General features: G+C 42.9%; 1 protein-coding gene across 1 annotated transcript; it reads right to left on the reverse strand.

The window, feature by feature from the left end:
- Positions 1–222: 222 nt before the first annotated feature.
- Positions 223–16,926, reverse strand: LMOD1 (leiomodin 1). Its single transcript, XM_066609358.1, has 4 exons — positions 16,856–16,926; positions 16,455–16,706; positions 8,086–9,507; positions 223–1,229 (listed from the first exon to the last, which is right to left on the reverse strand). The coding sequence occupies exons 2-4, from the start codon at positions 16,674–16,676 to the stop codon at positions 1,203–1,205; spliced, it is 1,671 nt and encodes a 556-aa protein (XP_066465455.1). The 5' UTR covers positions 16,677–16,706; positions 16,856–16,926; the 3' UTR covers positions 223–1,202.
- Positions 16,927–17,316: the final 390 nt, after the last annotated feature.

Genomic DNA, 17,316 nt, shown 5'->3' on the forward strand with positions numbered 1-17,316 from the left:
GCGACATCGACAGGTCTCTGTCCCAGTTTTTAATGTGTGAGGGGACTGGAGAATCCAACTGGGAATTCAGTAGGTTACATTGTATGTTTTTTATGTGTGCAAATACACTGCATATTTACGCAAGTAAAAAGACTGCTGATAGGCATAAAAACATAAGGTAATAACGTATTTTACCCCGCGAATGAACACTTAAAGCTATTTGAATAAGGAAACAGAAAAGCATGAAAAGCAAAATAGTGTAATATTTTATTAAACATCCCCCTCTCCATCAAAAAGAATATTTTTATGTGCCAATTGCTCAGAAACTTCTCTTCAGCTAAGGCATATTACCTTCAGAAGACTTCTTAGCCTTCTGTCTCCTCTGTTACTTCATCCACCAAACACACTCGCCCTCCCTTACCCTGAGAACAAGTAAGAAATTGCTATGATTTCCATTTATGGAAAATTGAAGCATAAAGTATATTTTGCCTGTCAGAGAGATTTGCAGTGCCAAACATGCACATTCTAGAGAAACTTTCAGGTCAAACTAAATATCTACTGATGTTTTATTAAGCTCTTTAAACAATCTTTTCACAACAGATTTACAGTCAGTCAAAAAATATCTGTGTGAATAAAGCATTTTAAATTTACAGTGATACTCAGTACCCATTTATATGCTTTCACACAGCTTCTGCGCCATGTATCTGTTAACCAGTTCACAGTGGGGAGAGTAGTAACAGAGGAAAGTGCTTCATTCACTAAGTGACAGGAAAAAAAATATTTTCTAATGAATAATTGTGATTTTACCATTTATTGTGGTATAAAAAGAAATGGCAAAGTCCATATATTTTGCAGACAAATTACAGAGGTTGTGACACCAGGGAATCGGTTGTATAGTAGCAAAAAGAGGACCTTCAAAATGGGCTTCAGCAATTGCAAAGGTGCTTGAGGATTTCCCATTCCTCACTGATCCTTATTGATGTAAACAAAATTGTCCAATTCCCACCAGGTAAAATTGTGATAAAATGGATATGTAAACAGCGAATCAGTCACACTGATGTAATGCAAAAATGCTTTCATTAGGAATGTCGGCTAAGGGAGACTGCAGTCGGACATGAAGACTATTAGAATTACTGCTGCAATAACAGATATGGATTGAGAAGCACAAGAAGAGAAGGCATGTGCTGTGCAACACAAGAAAATCTCCCTTCTGTAATCCTTCTTTATTTCAGCCACTTGGGCACTTCCACCTGTAAAACAAGAGATATGCTGTCAGTAGTATAAGGGTTGGTAAAGGAAATTATAATGGACCCTTCAAAGCTAAGATTTCATGGCTTTTACCGTTAGTTTTATTAATTAGATGGAAATATGTATTTAGGAAAAATAACAGGGAATTTATTTATGCATCTGTACCAGAATTCTGGCTGAAAAAAGTAGCAAATTTTGGCAAATGTCTCTTTCCTGTTTTGCGCTTACCACATTTCTGAAAAGTAGGTAGGCTAAATAGGAAGGGGTGCAGCCATCTATGGTCTGACAAATTTACTATAAATTATGCCAAAAACTGGTGTAAATTAAAGTACAAATCGATGCCAGGTATGTAGATTTGACTTTCAAGTGCATGGGTTAGCCAGAGATATGCCAAATTCATTAGGAGGTGTGCTCTTTTATAAAAAAAATTTCACATTGTGCTTAGGTGGGCATTGAACTAGACTGGAGTATGAAATGGCGATCCTAATCCATGAGCAAGGAGTTTATTATTTGTACCAAATGTATTCTTTTTAAAACCTTTCCTGGAGGCTCACTTTGGAGGCACTCATCTTCCCTGCATTGTTTGTATTAACAGTGAGTACAGTGTGCTTTACAGTGGATGCAATAAATGGGAGTCAATAACCAGTAAGAAACCAGTCAATAGACTTAGAGCACTATTACACAAGTGCTAGTGGCCACCACTATGGTTTAGAGCTAATTGCTGCATGATTTTGTTGGAAAAACAGCTGTTTCCCCATTGCTCCATCCTTGCCAATTTTTCTAATGCACTTCAGCTTCAAAAACCTGACCTAAACCTGTCTGGCTGGTTTTATGTGGGCGAGCACAATATTGGGACAAGAATACTCGTCAATGTGCGTTTTACCTGCGGATGCAAGACGCTTTTGCCTGAAACTCTTGTTTCTGTGAACTTCCGATCTTCTCATGCGTTTTATGATTGATTTCAATGGTAAGCCTTGCATCGCACTTGTGTGCCATGCAATGTATTCAAGATGCCATTAAAATCAATGGGTGATGCATTCTGAGGAACACAAAAAATAGGACATGCAGCTATTTTTTCCCTCGCAGCATCGCTGTGAGGGAAAACCATCGCCCATGTCTATTCAAAAGAATGAAGTTAATATTCGTGTGAGTTTTATGCGTCTCGCAACGTACAAAACTAGACAAAGATTCACACTGGTATGAAAGTAGCCTCAGGCTAAGGGCTCGTTCACATGGGTGTGAACATTTTCGTCCGGCCATTTCACGGCCACAGTGCAGCCAAAAACTCCTGTTTTAACGCCCATTCAGATGGCCGAGTGCGGTGATTATATGCCGCACCCGGAATACCGCCAGGCAGGGGGAGACAGTTTAGCTCTGCCCCCTCACTAGCTGTCGGCAAGGGGAGGGAACGGGGCGGGAGCTAGTGGGCTAAACTCCTGCCCCCTCTCCGCCCCTTGTCAGCTGTCAGCAATGGGAGGGCATAGCACACTAGCTCCGGCCCTGTCCCTCCCATTGGAGACAGATAGCAAGGGGCGGAGAGGAGGAGGTAAGGGGGTGGGAGTTTAGCAAACACCCTGCTAAACTCCCTCCCACCTCCCTTTTTCCCAGAAGCTCCCATAGGACGTCCGGTGTAAAAATGGCTGTCGGGAATGCGCACTGTATGCGCTACTTTTGCCGGACAGTCGTTTGTACGCATTGGGAATACGCCCATCTGAGCGGATTCATTGGTTTCCAATGCATCAGATGGGGAGCGTATATCAGCTGTCCGTGAAAACGCGGCTGATATACGCTCATGTGAAAGAGCCCTAAGGGTGTAGTCAGGTGGGGTTGTTAAAACTGAACCAGAAACCAATTGGTAGAAATCACATGCATTTTTGCTGCGACTTATTATGCAGTTGCTGTTTTCACAGAGACTGCATTAAAACCTGCAAAAAATGCATCCCTAAAGCTTACACCTATACTATTTCTTTTCTACAGAGTAACCAAAACCTTCAGGATCCCCACCAATCAGCTGTTTATCCGGCCCATGGTGTAAGGCCTCCTTCACACAGGCGACACGGCATAGCAGCGAGAAAATCACAGCAATGTCGCATCGCTGGTCAATGCGATATCACTCCTATTTCTCGCAGTGATACCACGATTTTGTAGCGCTACAAAGTTGTGTGACTTTGTAGCACCTAATGCGGGGATTTTCGGGAGAAGGGGGGCTTGAAATATAAGCCCTACCCCAAAAATATATCGTAGCTGCAGAAAAAAAGTATACATCATCTACAAGTGCTGTCTTTGGTTCCGCCGCAGCTTCTTCTCGGTCCCCAGCAGTCATCTTCTTCATCTCTTCTGGCAAAGGGATTGGAAAATCTCCGCCTCCTGAAAGCGGTGGCTGTCATTAGCTGTTAGCCAATCACAGCCAGCGCTTAATGAATGGCAGTGATTGGTTCATCATGCACTGGCTATGATTGGCTGAAGCATCAGCCAATCACAGCCAGCACTTACAGGAGGCGGGGATTTTTCAATCCCAGGCCAGAAGATATAAAAAAAGAAACTGTGGTGGGGACTGAGAGGAGGCTGCAGTAGCGTCAAACAGCGCTTCTAAGGTGATGTATGTGGTTTTTAAAAAAATTTTTTCCTGCAGTTAGTGCTTAGTTTAGGCTTCGACAGTAGGATTTCCTACTGTCAAAGTTGCACTGCACGAAAAATTGCATTTTCATGCAATGTGATGCAACAGAGAGGAAGGCTCCATAGAGAAACATGGGCTACAAAACCTCGCGAGGTTTTTGTGTCAGGTTGTTGCATGCTACAAAACATTGCATGTGTGAAGGATCCCGTGTGGAGGCCTAATACACAACTTTACTTCAATTTAAATTAATTGGAGCGATGCTTCCTGTTAGCCTGTTGGCGGCACCGAAAAACTGCTGGAATTCTGCTGGAAAAGCACAGCTTCAAAACACGTGGCCTTTAGCCACGGATTTTGTAGCGGTTTCGCCGTCGGCATTTTGCTGTGGCTTTCTGTCCCCATAAAGAGGAGAGAAGCTGCAGCGAAAAAGAGAAAAGAATTGACATGCTGCGGAATTGTCCACTTTGCTGGCTAATCCCAGGATTAGGAGCCGCAGGCGGAATTGCTGTGCGGACTTTCCGCACGGAAATTCCGCGGCGATACCGCCCCGCGTGAACCCAGCCTTACACTTCCTGCTCTGGCAACTGATGACGACATCCAGACCCTGCTGAACTGACAGAAGACCAGACAATCAGCTGATTGGTTGGGATCCCGAACAGTGGACTCCCATGATCAACTACAGATCTGTCAGTCCTATCCTGAGGATAGGTCATCAATAGTAAAAGTCTGGAATACCCCTTGACTTAGAACAATTCTGAAGAGGTTTTTATGCAACACCATGCATTCTTGGGAAAAGTGGTATCACAGCAATGTCTTTGAGTTTAAGGCTGAACCAAGACTTCTCACTAATAGAGGGGCATTTCAAGTGCTGATCTTAATACGATTCCTGCAGGTGCACAATGCATTAAATATATGAAGAGGCACAAAACTCTTCACACATTAGGAGCATCTTGGGCCATCTGTGCACCTACACAGAAATCTATACCAGCCATGACCTGGAGTACAGTTGTGGTACCATTCACGCCAGTTTCAAGTGGGAATTAAATGTAAATCTATTGAGCCAGTGCAGTCATACTTCCCCCTGAAAAGCCATGGCCACTTTTTTTCAAAACGCAGCATACATTCAAAAAGTTGCTGCTATTCTTGTAATTTTGCACCAAAAATTGTGATTTATATGATAGCTTCAGTGTGATAAATACACCCCCCATAGTGTCTAGGATGAGATGGAGTATTAACCCTAACCCAAGAATCAGGGAGTGGTAGGTTGGATGCATACAGAACTTTATCTATGTATATAGCATTGCCATCCTGCCTTAGAGTCCATTTACACGGAATGATTGTCTTTTAGATAATCGTTGGAATGTGTAAAACTGAACGATAATCATTCAGTGTATACATGGCCTACGACTGATTTGTTTGCCATCATTTATTTGATTTTATGTAGGCATAAAAACCTGCCGATACTCAACTTGTGTAAAGAGACAGTCGTTCATCTATGAATGACTGCTTGTTTACTCTGAATGGAGGCAGTTGGCTGGAAGAGATCTCTGGCATGCTCTGCCTCCACCCAGTGAAGGCACAGGGGCAATAATCTTTGTGACAACTGATGAGAACTTAAGTGCTTGACAGGCATCCCATGTAAAAAGACCATAAGGGGCCATTTACACGGGGCGATTATTGTGCAAAATTTGTTCAAATGAGCGAAAATGCGCAATAATCATTCTGTCTAAATGCAAAGCTATCCTGCACGATTTGTTTACCTTTCATTTATCGCTCCAGCATAAAACTAATTCACTAATTTCTCACTGAGTCTAAACGCTCCCCGCTCAGATTTTCACATAGAATGTGAATCGCTGACAGAGAAGTCAGTGAGAAGTGACCAATACTCTGCGGCGATGTGACCTGTCTAAACATTCTCACAACTAGCGGTGACATCACCTGCAGTCGTTAATCCGATAGTCCATCAATTTAAGGTTTGCTTTGACGTGGCGGATGAGCATACACAGATTTGATCAAATTGGGCACTAAGAACCTTGCATTTTTTTGCTGTTAGTACCAAAGAACATCATGCATTTGTTTTCAGATGTTAGGCGTGTAAGGGTGCTGAATAGAGATGAGCGAACGTACTCGGATAGGCACTACTCGTCCGAGTAATGTGCCTTATCCGAGTACCGCTGTGCTCGTGCTCAAAGATTCGGGACGCGCTGCGGAGCGGGGAGCTGCAGGGGAGAGCGGGGAGGAACAGAGGGGAGATCTTTCTCTCCCTCTCTCCCGGCCGCTCTCCCCTGCTCCCCGCTGCGACTCACCTGTCAGCAGCGGAGCGCCCTGAATCTTTGAGCACGAGTACAGCGGTACTCGGATAAGGCACATTACTCGGACGAGTAGTGCCTATCCGAGTACGTTCGCTCATCTCTAGTGCTGAAGCATGTTTGTTACTGTATTTCTTGCAGCCATGGATTATTGTGCACCTTCTCACTTCATTTATTTGTTGGATGTGCAGACTTTTGTTTTCTATACGCAATGCATTTGTGTAGGAGTGGCTGCCTGCACTTCTGTCACGCACTACATTTTCCCATCTGTCCCAGGTGGTTCAGTGATAGTATATAAGCCAGGCACCCAGCTTTCCAATTCATGTGAAGGCTTTTTAGCCTAAAGAGGTGTCTATAGAGCTAGGTACCTACCATTAAGGTTCGCTTTGACGTGGCGGATCGGCATACATGGATTTGATCAACTCGTGTACTAAGAACCTTGCATTTTTATGCTGTTCAAAAAACCCTTATGCATTTGTTTGCAGATATCAAGTGTGTATGAGTGCTGAAGCACATGTTTGTTACTGTTTGTCAGACAGTCGTCCCATGTAAATGGGGCATTATACAGCTCTCAACCAGTACAATTGAGTTTTCATCTGCTGTTAAATCCCCCACCCTCAAATAATGACACTTGCTGACCCTGCAACAATATACAAGGAAAAGCTGAAAAGTGAGCTGCAGAAATCAGACACATCACAGTATAGGAGGTGCTCTAAGGGTGTGGGAAAATGTAAAATATATAAAATGTTTCTTCTAGGGCTCTTCTAAATGAGCTTTTCATTAACCTTTTTTAATATATACAGTATGATTGCCAATTTACTTTTTAATATTGCCCTATTATTACTAACAAGCAGAAGCAAGAGTTAGGTTACTATCCCACGATGTAATGAAGCGCATGCAGCCAGAGCTCTACCCAACCGTGGCAGCCAATGTCTCATGCACACAGCTGGTTTTCTGGATAATATAGCCCTTATTGGCAAAATCTTTGAGCAATTCACTGCCATGGGTAGACAGGGTTTTGGCCATATGCGTTTACCACATTGTGAGACTAAACCCTTAGTGGCTATGCAGCTCAAATGAAGATGACTCATACACACAGCTTATTATGGCATTTTTACACAGAACAGAATATTTCACAGGACACTTCGAAATACTCTGCTGTGCAGAAAAATCTGAACCAAAATTTGCATGTCTAATGTACGGATTTTCATCCAGAATTGAAAATGGCAGAATTCTGTCAGCAATTCCGCATCAAAATCTGCATTCAGACCATCAGATTTTGATGCAGATTCTGATAGCAGAATATTCTGCAGCGTACTGCAAAAAAGTTCCATCCTGTAAGTAGGAATCCTTAAGGTACAAGTTCTGAGTTGTATGTAGCCTTAATACTACACTTAAGGCCACCTTCCCACGAACGGATTTCCGCCGCGTAATTCGCGGTGGAAATCCGCTGTGTTGCCCGCAGCTATTAGGTTCTAATTCCGTGAATTCACCCGTCCTCACCCGTGGCATGCCCTATTTGCCGCGGGTGTACGCGCGGACGGCTTCCATTGCAGTCAATGGAAGCCGTCCATTCACGCTATCTTCCGCTTCCCCGCCCACCGCCGCCGCGTCATATGATGCGGCCGGCCGAGTCATGTGACATGGTGGGCGTGTCACATGACGCGGCGGAGGTGGGCGGGGAAGCGTCATGCGGGAGCGAGGACGCCGGATCCGCAGGTAAGTATGGGGTCTCCTGGGGGGCGCCGTGATGGGCTCCGCCGCGGAATTTCGCGGCGGAGTCCGGCACGGCCGTGTGCAGCCGGCCTAAAGAAGTCTGTTGTCAGGACTTCTATGTTGAAATCTTTTACTAAATAGGTTACAGGCTTTACTGCATATATGTACTTTACTGAAATATAATATATTTTCAAAACAAATCTCTGTTTTGAAACTTACCTTTTTAAGCTGTTTGATATTACTGGTCCTAATTGATTCAAGAAGCTGATCTCTTGAGTTCTTCTCGGCAGGCCCAGGCTTTTCTACTATTCTCCTCTGTGAAGCGGGCGACAAAGAGTTTCTAATGTTTTCATTAATTAGTGGTGGTGCCAGAGGAGCCATTGGTGGAGGAGGTGGAGGAGGGACAGGTGCTCCTCCTGTTTTTGTAGCACTCTTTTGTGGCTTGTTGGTGGCTGGTTTTCCTAATGATTTGGGGGGCTCTTTTGGAGGAGGAATTACTTTAGGTACTTCTAAACAGTTCTTTTTGTTCTCTGCTTCCTTTAATGCTTTCTGTTCTGCCATTCTCCGTTGCCTTTGCTTGTCCATGTTGCGACTCAGTAAATTAGTAACAGTCATGCGTGGACCTGCTAGTTCAAAGTGGTAACCAAGTTTTAAGATAGTAGTGTTTTCCTTCAACATCTTTGCTATTTCCATCTCAGTTTTCCCACCACATATGTGGCGTTGATTATGGAAGCGAAGTTCGGTAAGTGTGTCATTGTGCTGCAGAGCTCTAAATATGGCTAATATGCCCTTTCCTGTGATGTGGTTGGAGTCCAGATTGATACTAATAATGGTCTTATTGGACTTCAACATGGCAGCAATGGCCAATGCAATATGGTCATCAGCTCGGGTGTTGGCCAAAGAAAAGATCTTAACCACAGTATTAAACTCTAAGGCCTCTGTAAAACTCATTAGCGTCTCAATGGTAATACAGTCTGAATTGTTCAGGTTCAGCTCCATAAGCTCAGCTTCATTTTTTTTCACTTTTTCTAGGAGTTCATCAAAAATACTTGATGATTCATCATCTTTGTTCTCATCTGCTGCATTCTTAGATCCATTTTCAGCTCTTTGTGGCTCTGTATTTCGCAAATTCTTCTTTTCTTGATCAGCTGCTTGTTTTTCCTGTGTGACATTTTTATTGGTTTGGGCACTCTCTGTTTTCTCTTTTTTCTCTGGGGTCTTGTCTAAAAATGTTTTCTTGTCCAGTTTTTTTTCAACTTGTGCTTCTGCAACTTCTTTCTTTTCTATGTTTTCCGCAATCTTCTTCTCTACTTTCTCTTCAGTAGATAGTTTCTCTGCTTTATCCTTCCCTATTTGTTTTGATCCTTTCTCTTCATCTAGTTTTTTACATGGTGTTTTTTCTAATTTGTCTTTATCTACCGCACTAGTGCTTTTCTCTTGCCGGAACCTCTCCCTCATTTTACTGAGTCGTTCATCCTTTGCTTTTTCTGTTTCTTTAGTTTGCTTTATTTTGGAATCTTTTGTGTCTTCCAGTTTTTTATTTGGGGCAGGGTCTTTTGTAAGAGTCTCCTTTACCTTGTCATCTTTTTGTGACTCTTCTTTTTTTGACTCTTCTTTTGCCTTTTCTGAAGATTTTCCTCTCTGAAAAAATTGTGAGGTCAGTTAATGTTTTTTTGCTTATGACAAACTTTCACATTTAATTCTAAGTATGAGTTTCAATAAAAAAAAACATGCGAATAGATTTTTTTTTTTTAGATTAATGGATTTAATAATAATAATAATAATCTTTATTTGTATAGCGCCAACTTATTCCGCAGCGCTTAGAATTTAGAATAAAAGATAGATTTTATACAGTAAGAAAAGAAAAAGAGGCTATTATAAAGTCTTATATCGGTAACACAAAACAGTCATTCACAAAAATGTTTTGCAGTAGAAATGTACCAAAACTTAATTGTACACAGATAACTGGCTACAGCAAATTATCTTATCACAACAAAAGCCATTTTATTTAACATGTTATGTTTCAAGTTTAATTTTGCTATGACTGTATGTATTTCTTTGAGGGATTAAAATTAAATGCATCGATTTAGCCTACTTCTTTTAAGACTCATTCTTTCTTCTCCATTTGGGTCTAAATTTGTTAATACATTGATAAATATGAATTCTAAAATTCTGAGATTTTTTCTTACTCTTACCAGTCGACTGCATTGTGAGAACTCAGCGGAGAATTACAGAAACCAATTAACTGTTATATAACAGATCAAGCAGTAGAGTGGCAATAAACTGCTATCTGCTTCTAAGAGGCTACTAGTTGAATTCTGAAAGCCGCTTTGCATGAGCAAAGAAAACATGAAATAAAACAAGAATTTTAATTATATATAGACAAATAAAATCTTAATATGCATATAAATATAAACTATGTAAGCCTCATGGCTGATAAACTACTAGAGGTGGTGTACTTCTTCCCTGACTAGTTAAGATGGATGAGACGAGGATTTCAAGAAAGCTGGGTTAGCTCAGTGTGCCAAGTCTTTGAGTCAATCACCATACGTCTGTATTTATAAATACCAGCCCCTCTTGCCAGAATGTGCTGCTCATTATCCATTCCTCACCCTTCCCTCTCAGAATTCTGGTGTTTGGAGTCATGCAATGCTGTAAGGCTAGTTTGTGGTGTTTGCCCACACACGCTCTGAAGATGGCCTGGACAACTGATTTCCCTGTTTGCATGTTCTGCGGCTCCCTGCTCCCGTATTCCTGTGTCAGCTGTGGTTCCAGAATTTAGATGCCCTTTATGCTGTCAGATGGGTGATGCCCGATACTTTGTCCCTTCTCCATCATATATGTGATGTCTGATGCTCTGCCCCTTACATGTGTGGACCTTTTAAACTATGTCTGTTTCTGAGTTTTATATATATATATATATATATATATATATATATATATATATATATACACTACCGTTCAAAAGTTTGAACATTGAAATGTCCTTATTTTTGAAGGAAAAGCACTGTACTTTTCAATGAAGATAACTTTAAACTAGTCCTAACTTTAAACAAATGCACTCTATACATTGCTAATGTGGTAAATGACTATTCTAGCTGCAAATGCCTGTTTTTTTGTGCAAAATCTACAAAGGTGAATAGAGGCCCATTTCGAGCAACTATCACTCCAGTGTTCTAATGGTACAATGTGTTTGCTCATTGGCTCAGAAGGCTAATTGATGATTAGAAAACCCTTGTGCAATCATGTTCACACATCTGAAAACAGTCTAGCTCGTTACAGAAGCTACAAAACTGACCTTCCTGTGAGCAGATTGAGTTTCTGGAGCATCACATTTGTGGGGTCAATTAAACGCTCAAAATGGCCAGAAAAAGAGAACTTTCATCTGAAACTCGACAGTCTATTCTTGTTCTTAGAAATGAAGGCTATTCCATGCGAGAAATTGCTAAGAAATTGAAGATTTCCTACAACGGTGTGTACTACTCCCTTCAGAGGACAGCACAAACAGGCTCTAACCAGAGTAGAAAAAGAAGTGGGAGGCCGCGTTGCACAACTAAGCAAGAAGATAAGCACATTAGAGTCTCTAGTTTGAGAAACAGACGCCTCACAGGTACCCAACTGGCATCTTCATTAAATAGTACCCGCAAAACACCAGTGTCAACATCTACAGTGAAGAGGCGGCTGCGGGATTTTGGGCTTCAGGGCAGAGTGGCAAAGAAAAAGCCATATCTGAGACTGGCCAATAAAAGAAAAAGATTAAGATGGGCAAAAGAACACAGACATTGGACAGAGGAAGACTGGAAAAAAGTGTTGTGGACGGATGAATCCAAGTTTGAGGTGTTTGGATCACAAAGAAGAACGTTTGTGAGACGCAGAACAAATGAAAAGATGCTGGAAGAATGCCTGACGCCATCTGTTAAGCATGGTGGAGGTAATGTGATGGTCTGGGGTTGCTTTGGTGCTGGTAAGGTGGGAGATTTGTACAGGGTAAAAGGGATTCTGAATAAGGAAGGCTATCACTCCATTTTGCAACGCCATGCCATACCCAGTGGACAGCGCTTGATTGGAACCAATTTCATCCTACAACAGGACAATGACCCTAAACACACCTCCAAATTATGCAAGAACTATTTACAGCAGAAGCAGGCAGCTGGTATTCTATCAGTAATGGAGTGGCCAGCGCAGTCACCAGATCTGAACCCCATTGAGCTGTTGTGGGAGCAGCTTGACCGTATGGTACGCCAGAAGTGCCCATCCAACCAATCCAACTTGTGGGAGATGCTTCTAGAAGCGTGGGGTGCAATTTCACAAGCTTACCTCAACAAATTAACAGCTAGAATGTCAAAGGTGTGCAATGCTGTAATTGCTGCAAAAGGAGGATTCTTTGACGAAAGCAAAGTTTGATGTAAAAACAATGTTATTTCAAATACAAATCATTATTTCTAACCTTGTCAATGTCTTGACTCTATTTTCTATTCATTTCACAACGCATGGTGGTGAATAAGTGTGACTTTTCATGGAAAACACAAAATTGTTTGGGTGACCCCAAACTTTTGAACAGTAGTGTATATATATATATATATACATGATGTTGTGGGTGGAATTCCCCTGTGTCTGTAGGTGAGCATTCACTTGGTGTGAACAAGATCTTGTTCAGTGTATGTCTATTTGTTGGTGTGCAGACATCTGGTGTTCATTATGTTGTATGTTGGAATTGCCATGTGTCTGTAGGTTAGCAGAGTTCTGATTTGTGTCACCCTTGTCTGGTATTCCTGCCTATTCCTGTCTAGAGGCAGACAAGTGTCCCTAGGTTCCAGCGTGGGGCTATCCTTATTGGAATGATTACCCCACTTATAGGCAGAGTTTCCCTTTCCTGGGTATAGTTGTCTCATTAGTGTAGGAACTCATAAGGCAACGAGGACCCTTGACATGGGCTTGTGAGCTTAGGTACTTTGGCCAAAATACTAACTAATATCTCGAGCTTTATTTGTATTTCCATCTGCTTTGTATTAGTACATTTGGTAAGTATTTGGCTGCCTGGTGTTGGTGTAGGGTCTATGTCCCTGTTTTCCCTTTGTTTGCACGTTCGGTTAATGTTTGACGTGAATGGTGCCAGATCATGTGTGTGTTTATCTTTTCATTTCAGCCATAAGTAGATTACTTCCATGCAGGCAAGGTGAATAAGACCTCCACTGAATGTAACAATTAGCAGGGTTCTCATGCTGCAGCACCAGTGCGGTTTTTGCTACTGTTTTAGGCCTCCTTCCCACGAACGGATTTACGCCGCGTAAATCCGCGGCAAAAATCCGCTGCGTTGCACCCTGCTATTAGGTTGTATTGAACCTAATAGCACAATGCACACGATGCGTAATTCCACCGCGGAATTACGCACCGTGAAATCTCCCGTTCTCACCCGCAGCATGTTCTATTTGCTGCGGGTGTACGCGCTGACGGCTTCCATTGCAGTCAATGGAAGCCGTCCGTTCACGCTATCTCCCGCTGCAACCAGCGGAAGATAGCGTGAAAAAACGCTTCCCCGCCTACCGCCGCGCGTCATATGACGCGGCCGGCGCGTCACGTGACACGGCCGGCCGCGTCATGTGACGCGGTGGGCATGTCACATGACGCGACGGCGGTGGGCGGGGAAGCATCTTCACGCTATCTTCCGCTGGTAAGTATGGGGTCTCTGGGGGGCGCCGTGACGGGCTTCACTGCGGAATATTACGCGGCGGAGCCCGTCACGCTCGTGGGAAGGAGGCCTTACAAAATTTCTGCGGATTTGCTACACAAATTCTCTGGAATGTGCTACCTCAATCAGATTAATTGCCAGTATTCACAGAGTGCCCTAAAATCACATCTTTTGAGGTAAGTGTATCATATTGCCAATATTGACACCTCTCCTTTTAACACTATAATGTCTCAGAACCTCATCCCTTCATTTAACAGTATCCTCCTCAGTCCATGCACCCTAATGTACTTCATATCTGTGCATACACAGATGCTAGCTGTATGCCTGGCTCATTCAACTTTGTGTGTACTACCCTGTGTTATATGTGGCTGGACCATTCTACAAAATAGACACCTCTCCTAAGCTGGCCCACGCTTACTGTAATGTCTGATTTCATTTGCGCAGGTACTGTCATGCTGTGAATTATAAAGTGCTGTGAAATACGGTTTAATCCTGGAACAATTTTTTTAGGTGGGATCTCCGCTTTGGACTCCTATCTATTAACACTGCGTAAAAGGCTCCATTTAAACGGCAGTATTTTTGTCAATATTCACAATTTTTTTTAAAGTCAAAACCAGAAGTGAAACCTTGAAAGAGAAAAAGGACCATCAGTCCGTGGGAAAGATTGCTTGTCTGAAAATCCTCATTGATTTTAATGGGTCAGATTTCTGTCTGCGTTTGCTCAGTTATAAACGCAGAGAAAACTCTGTTGAAAAACTGTCCATGTGAATTAGGCCTCAAGCATAAAATATTTGCACTGAAACTGGCAGTAAATTAATTATGCAAATTCAAATACTCTTATAATGCTATTTTTACAATATTTAAAAATGTACACTGCAAGAATCTTCTTGCATCAGTAGCTCATGTATATGAGTATATACAAGCATGTGAGAAAAATCAAGTACCATGTCAGCTCAATTTCTTATTTAGGGGTGAATTTGGTTTCTCATTCGCAATAATTTTTACAAAATTTTTTGTGTAATAATGTAGAAACCTACTTTAATAATGGAGGTGCCCTAAAGGTAGGGGCTTATTCACATGGAAGTATATCGGCCCGGCCGATATATGCTGTCCCTCTCTGCAACGGGAGAGGCCGGACTGGGCAGGAGTTAGTGTGATGAGTTCCTGCCCTCTGCCACAGCTCGCAATGGGTGGGATGGGGCGGAGCTAGGCTCTGCCCCTCCCCTCCCATTGCATACAGTGGTGAAGGGCGGGGAGGGGAGCTCAGCACACTAGCTCCCGCCCCATCCCGCCTCCTCCCCTTGCAGAGAGCGGCAGCGTTTATTGTCTGGGCATGAAAACCTGGCCAATATACGTCCATGTGAATAAGCCCTAACACAGTGGAAAATGGCATGAAAAATAAATAATAAAAAAGGCACAAAAATGTGCATTAATATGGATACACAAAACTGATTTAAAGGGTTAAATGGATTTCCACTAAACTAGCACTCTTGGCACACAGAGGGTGATGCCCCCATCACATGTATTTGAGTTGAGCCTGGCCAAAGTGGTTCTAGCATGAATGCTGGCATCAAAGTGGGCAAGCAGCCACATTTTACTGATTTGAATAATTAACTAGTGTTTTCAAAGGGTTAAATGGGTTTGGGTTATTGATCTAACACAAAGGGTGGCGGGTTTCTGTGCATGAAAGCTGGCATCAAACTGGGCAGACTCACTTTGGCTGTTTTTGAATTTATGGTGTTTTCAAATGGTTAAATGGGCTTGGCCACTGACCTATCACTACCAACACACAGAGGGTGATGCCTTGCATCAAATATAGTGGAGTATTCAGCCTGGCCCAAAGTGGTTTTAGGCATGAAAGCTGCCAGCAAAGTGGGCATGCTTATTCAAATCATTAAACATCATTTTGATATCCAGAAGCACTGTGGGCCAGGCTCAACTATATTTGATGTGGGGCATAGTCCTTTGTGTTGGAAGTGTTAGATCAGTGGCCCAAACCCATTTAACTCTTTGGAAACACCGGTTATCTATTCAAATCAGTTAAATGTTATTGTCTGCTTACTTTGATAGCACTTTTCATGCCCAGAACTACGTTGGGCCAGGCTGAACTCCACTATATATGATTTGCGGCATCACCCTCTGTTTGCTGACTGTGTTAGATCAGTGGCCCAAACCCATTTAACCCTCTGAATCACAGTTTTGCGTGTCCACATTATTGCCCATTTTTATACAGTTTTTTCATTTTTGATGCCATTTCCCGCTGTGTTCCCCACAGGGTGCCTCCCTGCAATATACCATAATTTATTATTAAATAACTTCTCTTCATTAATACACACGGAAAAAAACAAAAAGCAACAAGAAACCCACGTCAGCATTGTAGACGACACAGGCCATTACCATGTGAGCTGCCATGTCACTACCTGAGGAACATTCTGCACATACAGTGGGACACATCTGCTTCCACTGGGACACCAGAGAGCCCGAACAGACGGCCATATCCTCTAACATGGCGCACACCATAGAAAACTTTGGTAATTAAAAAAAATGTTTGGTGTGAACTTAGGCCGCCCTTTTATTGTCACAAATTAAAAGTGGGAAATGGAAGTGCTGGGCATAATATTGCACACACCATATTCTGCCAACATGGCGCTGAACTACATCAGCCATAATAACCAAATGTTTGAAAAGCAGTTGCACAACTTGAGGACCACCACGACTTTCTGGACAAATGGCATCTGCTCGGAATAGTGGTGGCTCCTGACAGATATGCCTCTACAACAGCAGGTTTGATCAGTGTAACTAGAGCCATTTCTGAGGAGTCAGTTGTACAGTGTCTGCAGGCACAATGTACAGCTGTTACAGAGAACCTAGGCGACCTTCCAGTCCCATCTGTAGTTACCTCAGCCTGCGCCCGTCTCTTGCTCTCCTTCTCCGCCTCCCTCTGACTTGACGCCTTCTCTGTCTGGTCCCTGCGCAGCCCCGCAGACAGCCCGGCATCAGGGTCCCCGGCGTCTAGCTCCTTCTGCAGCTGCTCCATCTCCTCCGGAGACAGTGTGGACAACAAGTTGTCTATGTCTGGGTCCTCGCTGACTTGCCGCCGGTACCTGGCTACCCTGGACATGATGGCTGATTCGGAGGGCACAAGATAAGACTGAAACCCAACAAGAAAGAGTTAACGAGCCTGCAATGCTGAAAACCGGCACAAGGAAACTTGAAGTTCTGTAAAAGGAAGCCCGAGAAACCTGTCTAAACCAGGTAGAAAAAAATCCCCTGATGCTGTAGAGAGGCAGGAATACCCACAGGCGTGTGCCCGCGTCTCCAGCAGTGGGTACTGTGCCGCTCCAGTTCGATGTCTCCTTGCAGCCCCCCCGCCCCACACACATACAGTCTCCCTCCCAAGGGCTCGGATTCAAGACATTCTTGTGAATGTTCCACTCATGCCCAAATTTAGAGAGAGGATACATGACTTTTTATGGAAATCACTGAGGGCTGGGAGTCAATAAACAGACATGTGACTTGGACAGGGATCTCTGTATACTTCTAACATGTATATGCAGATGATGTGCTAGCCACTCGCCATATAGTCTATATAGAATTATGGAGTAAATTACACCTGTGATTAATCTATTTTAGTTACAGTGAAGATACCTATATCGTGCACACATAGTAACACTGAGGGGCATTGCTGACATATAAACCACACACATAAGGTAGAAACAACTAGTATACAGTACAATAAAACTCCGAGGTGGTGCAGACCC

The sequence above is a fragment of the Eleutherodactylus coqui genome, chromosome 1 (assembly GCF_035609145.1).
Source record: "Eleutherodactylus coqui strain aEleCoq1 chromosome 1, aEleCoq1.hap1, whole genome shotgun sequence".
NCBI lineage: Eukaryota > Metazoa > Chordata > Amphibia > Anura > Eleutherodactylidae > Eleutherodactylus > Eleutherodactylus coqui.